Source organism: Oncorhynchus clarkii, unplaced genomic scaffold, assembly GCF_045791955.1.
Source record: "Oncorhynchus clarkii lewisi isolate Uvic-CL-2024 unplaced genomic scaffold, UVic_Ocla_1.0 unplaced_contig_1334_pilon_pilon, whole genome shotgun sequence".
Taxonomy (NCBI): domain Eukaryota; kingdom Metazoa; phylum Chordata; class Actinopteri; order Salmoniformes; family Salmonidae; genus Oncorhynchus; species Oncorhynchus clarkii.
The window spans coordinates 7,034-12,158 of record NW_027260921.1 but is presented as its reverse complement, the minus strand read 5'-3'; the positions used below and the strand labels follow the sequence as shown (position 1 = coordinate 12,158).

The window sequence follows — 5,125 nt, the reverse complement described above, 5'->3', positions numbered from 1 at the left end:
GTACATTTTCATATGAGAATATTACAGATGGACTTCAGGTCTTGCAGGGTAATTATGCAACGCCTGGGGTCAAGTGTTAACACACCCAGACAGTCACATGTCCTCTTTTCCCCACCGGAGACCGGAGTTCAACCCCCCCTCCCACCTCCCCCTCTGTTAACAAAGTGGTAAAAGGTAAAACATACAGTGGGGAGAACAAGTTATTTGACACACTGCCGGTTTTGCAGGTTTTCCTACTTAGAAAGCACGTAGAGGTCTGTAATTTTTATCATAGGTACACTTCAACTGTGAGAGACGGAATCTAAAAATCCCAAAATCCAGAAAACCACATTGTATGATTTTTAAGTAATTCATTTGCATTTTATTGCATGACATAAGTATTTGATCACCTACCAACCAGTAAGAATTCCGGCTCTCACAGACCTGTTAGTTTTTCTTTAAGAAGCCCTCCTGTTCTCCACTCATTACCTGTATTAACTGCACCTGTTTGAACTCGTGACCTGTATAAAAGACACCTGTCCACACACTCAATCAAACAGACTCCAACCTCTCCACAATGGCCAAGACCAGAGAGCTGTGTAAGGACATCAGGGATAAAATTGTAGACCTGCACAAGGCTGGGATGGGCTACAGGACAATAGGCAACCAGCTTGGTGAGAAGGCAACAACTGTTAGCGCAATTATTTGAAAATGGAAGAAGTTCAAGACGACGGTCAATCACCCTCGGTCTGGGGCTCCATGCAAGATCTCACCTCGTGGGGCATCAATGATCATGAGAAAGGTGAGGGATCAGCCCAGAACTACACGGCAGGACCTGGTCAATGACCTGAAGAGAGCTGGGACCACAGGCTCAAAGAAAACCATTAGTAACAAACTACACCGTCATGGATTAAAATCCTGCAGCGCACGCAAGGTCCCCCTGCTCAAGCCAGCGCATGTCCAGGCCCGTCTGAAGTTTGCCAATGACCATCTGGATGATCCAGAGGAGGAATGGGAGAAGGTCATGTGGTCTGATGAGACAAAAATAGAGCTTTTTGGTCGAAACTCCACTCGCCGTGTTTGGAGGAAGAAGAAGGATGAGTACAACCCCAAGAACACCATCCCAACTGTGAAGCATGGAGGTGGAAACATCATTCTTTGGGGATGCTTTTCTGCAAAGGGTACAGGACGACTGCACCGTATTGAGGGGAGGATGGACGAGGCCATATATCGCGAGATCTTGGCCAACAACCTCCTTCCTTCAGTAAGAGCATTTTGAAGATGGGTCGTGGCTGGGTCTTCCAGCATGACAACGACCCGAAACACACAGCCAGGGCAACTAAGGAGTGGCTCCGTAAGAAGCATCTCAAGGTCCTGGAGTGGCCTAGCCAGTCTCCAGACCTGAACCCAATAGAAAATCTTTGGAGGGAGCTGAAAGTCTGTATTGCCCAGCGACAGCCCCGAAACCTGAAGGATCTGGAGAAGGTCTGTATGGAGGAGTGGGCCAAAATCCCTGCTGCAGTGTGTGCAAACCTGGTCAAGAACTACAGGAAACGTATGATCTCTGTAATTGCAAACAAAGGTTTCTGTACCAAATATTAAGTTCTGCTTTTCTCATGTATCAAATACTTATGTCATGCAATAAAATGCAAATGAATTACTTAAAAACATACAAATGTGATTTTCTGATTTTCTTTTTGTTTTAGATTCCGTCTCTCACAGTTGAAGTGTACCTATGATAAAAATTACAGACCTCTACATGCTTTGTAAGTAAGAAGAAAACCTGCAAAATCGGCAGTGTATCAAATACTTGTTCTCCCCACTGTACATGTAAAAAAGGTTTAACAGAATAATTACAAAAACAGTCAGTCAATATTAGTCAGATATGTAGATGCCCAGCTTGGCAGCTCCATTATAAGGTCAGTGTTGGGCACTGCACTGTGAATTGCTTCTTGATGTTCTTTCAGCATTTCTTTCCATTTAAAACAATTCCCGCACTGATCACAGCTGTATGGCTTCTCTCCCGTGTGTATTCTCTGGTGTTGCTTTAGATTTCCTTTCTCGCTGAAGGTCTTCCCACATTGGGAGCAGTGGAAAGGATTCTCCCCTGTGTGTCTTCTCTGATGTTGCTTTAGGACATTTAACCGACTGAAGCTTTTTCCACATTGAGAGCAGTGGTATGGCTTCTCTCCACTATGTATTCTCTGATGTCTCTTTAAGTCTCCTGCCTGACTGAAGCGCTTACCACATTGGGAGCAGTGGTGGGGCTTCTCTCCACTATGCATTCTCTGATGACTCTTAAGGCTTCCTTCCAATTTAAAACTCTTCCCACAATGATCACAGCAGAATGGTTTCTCTTCTGTGTGAGTTATTTGGTGCCTCTTCAGATATGATGACAGACTGAAACTCTTCCCACACTGAGAGCAGTGAAAAGGTTTCTCTCTTGTGTGAGTTTGTTGGTGTTTCGTTAAATTTGATAACTGATTAAAACGCTTCCCACATTGGGAGCAGTGGAAAAGCTTCTCCTCTGTGTGTATTTTCTGGTGTCTCTTCAAATGTATTGACCAACCAAAAGTCTTCCCGCACAAGGAGCAGTGGAAAGGCTTCTCCCCTGTGTGCATTCTCTGGTGAGCCTTTACGGTGTCTACACGATGGAACCTCTTCCTACACTGAAAGCAGTGGCACGACTTCTTTCCTGTGTGAATAAGCTGGTGCCTCTTCAAAGTGCTCGGGGTCTGAAATCTCTCCGCACGTTGACCACACGGGTGAGGCTTCTTTCTTTTGTTAATCTGATGGGGAGATTTGGGGTGAGTTGGACAAATAAAACAGTCTCTGCAGTCTGTGCAGGGTCTTGGCCTACAAGTGTGCCTTCTCAACTCCTCTGGCTCATAGAAACTAGTGAAGCAGTCCATGCAGTGGTGATGTTTCTGTCTTGAGTTCCTCCGTCTGTGTTGTTTATGGTTTCCTGATGCTGTGGAACTGGGCTCACTGTCTGAACCTGTGTTGGAGATCTCTCCTGTGGGAATATGAACAGATATGGGGTTAGAATTAGAACGGTAACATTGAAATGGGATTTAAAAGACTTTTGATGCAAGTAGAAGCAATACAATAGTTCTGGAATCCCCTGTGGCTGCCAAGGCAACAACCTCTCTCCGTACTCCACACCTGAACTTACCTGGGTCAGTGATACTATCTACTTCCTCCTCTAGGTCTGGAGCAGACACTTCCCTGTTCTCCTCTTCTTCATTGACTGCTCTCTCCTCCACCTCCTCTTTGACTGTTCTCTCCTCCTCCACCTCCACTTTGGCTGCTCTCTCCTCCTCCACCTCCACTTTGGCTGCTCTCTCCTCCACGTCTTCGACTGCTCTCTCCTCCTCCACCTCCCCCTTGACTGCTCTCTCCACCTCCTCTTTGACTGCTCTCTCCTCCTCCACCTCCACTTTGACTGCTCTCTCCTCCTCCATCTCCTCTGTGACTGCTCTCTCCTCCTCCACCTCCTCTTTGACTGCTTTCTCCTCCTCCACTTTGACTGCTCTCTCCTCCTCTACCTCCTCTTTGACTGCTCTCTCCTCCTCCTCTACTTTAACTGCTCTCTCCTCCTCCACCTCCTCTTTGACTGCTCTCTCCACCTCCACCTCCTCTTTGACTGCTCTCTCCTCCTCCACCTCCACTTTGACTTCTCTCTCCTCCTCCACCTCCACTTTGACTTCTCTCTCCTCCTCCACCTCCTCTTTGACTGCTCTCTCCTCCTCCATCTCCTCTTTGGCTGCTCTCTCCTCCAACTCCTCTTTGACTGCTCTCTCCTCCTCCATCTCCTCTGTGACAGCTCTCTCCTCCTCCACTTTGACTGCTCTCTCCTCCTCCTCCACTTTGACTGCTTTCTCCTCCTCCTCCACTTTGACTGCTCTCTCCTCCGGGGACTCTGTGGACTTTGGTTCAGACATGGAAGGCTAGAGATGGATCCAAAAGAGGAAGCACAACATGTGAAAGGTGAGTTTCACTAAACAATAAAGGGATAGAACGTGCTCAATATTCCATGCACTAGGAATCACTGCTAATAAAATGGAACTAGCTAGCTCACGTTGCTATGGCGATGGCAAGTCAGTAATGTGAAGCTATTATTGGGTTATCTTTAGCTTACTGACCAGCCCTTAAATCATGAATCTCAGTTCCAGTACATTACACAGAAGAGTCAATGGACAAAGGTATCTTCTGTAATTAATTCACAGATAGAGATCACAGCTACAGTACAAATCATTCACAGATAGAGATCACAGCTACAGTACAAATCATTCACAGATAGAGATCACAGCTACAGTACAGATCATTCACAGATAGAGATCACAGCTACAGTACAGATCATTCACAGATAGAGATCACAGCTACAGTACAGATCATTCACAGATAGAGATCACAGCTACAGTACAAATCATTCACAGATAGAGATCACAGCTACAGTACAGATCATTCACAGATAGAGATCACAGCTACAGTACAGATCATTCACAGATAGAGATCACAGCTACAGTACAGATCATTCACAGATAGAGATCACAGCTACAGTACAAATCATTCCAAGCAAACCGTTTGAAGCACTTATTCAGTCTTCCACAAAAAAAAATAGTTTTTCCAAATCATTTATTTCATTTTCGCGCTTTATCAAAAAATTACTTTTATATCACAGGTAGAGTGAGGCTGCAGTAGCCTACTGGGGTTGCTCTTTAGCAAATGTTAAATTGTGAAATCACAATGTGTTTACAGTCATGACATACAAAACACACACAAAGTAGTTATGTTACAGGGAACTTTGATGATCCCGTGTCAAAAAAATGGCTTGTAAACTTGTTGTAATGTGTGTCACTAGTAGATTCAGTGTGATCACCATCGCAGACCAAAAGATGCCCGTATTGTGCCATCTTAAAGATGTTGCCTCTGATCTGAGGACACACACACGCTAGAGCCAGCTATACCCTTCCTGTGACAAATGTATTAGAAATAAACTGACATCACATTTACATAAGTATTCAGACCCTTTACTCAGTACTTTGTTGAAGCAGCTTTGGCAGCGAATACAGCCTCAAGTCTTCTTGGGGTATGATGCTACAAGCTTGGCACACCTGTATTTGGGGAGTTTCTCCCATTTTCT

The 5,125-nt window shown here is 45.1% G+C and overlaps 1 protein-coding gene across 1 annotated transcript; it reads right to left on the bottom strand.

Moving 5' to 3' along the window:
* Window positions 1–1,788: 1,788 nt before the first annotated feature.
* On the bottom strand, window positions 1,789–3,923 carry LOC139402245 (oocyte zinc finger protein XlCOF6-like). The gene is made up of 3 exons (XM_071146343.1): window positions 3,705–3,923; window positions 3,155–3,638; window positions 1,789–2,995 (listed from the first exon to the last, which is right to left on the bottom strand). Exons 1-3 carry the CDS (start codon window positions 3,921–3,923, stop codon window positions 1,845–1,847), a joined length of 1,854 nt encoding a protein of 617 aa, XP_071002444.1. The 3' UTR covers window positions 1,789–1,844.
* Window positions 3,924–5,125: the final 1,202 nt, after the last annotated feature.

Bases quoted from the DNA above. Each gene is read 5' to 3' on its own strand.
- LOC139402245 (XM_071146343.1), bottom strand. From the start codon at position 3,923: ATGTCTGAACCAAAGTCCACAGAGTCCCCGGAGGAGAGAGCAGTCAAA. The intron at 3,639-3,704 runs GTGGAGGAGGAG...GTGGAGGTGGAG, and splicing joins AGAGAGCAGTCAAAGAGGAG to GAGGAGAGAGCAGTCAAAGA. The intron at 2,996-3,154 runs GTAAGTTCAGGT...ATATTCCCACAG, and splicing joins AGATAGTATCACTGACCCAG to GAGAGATCTCCAACACAGGT.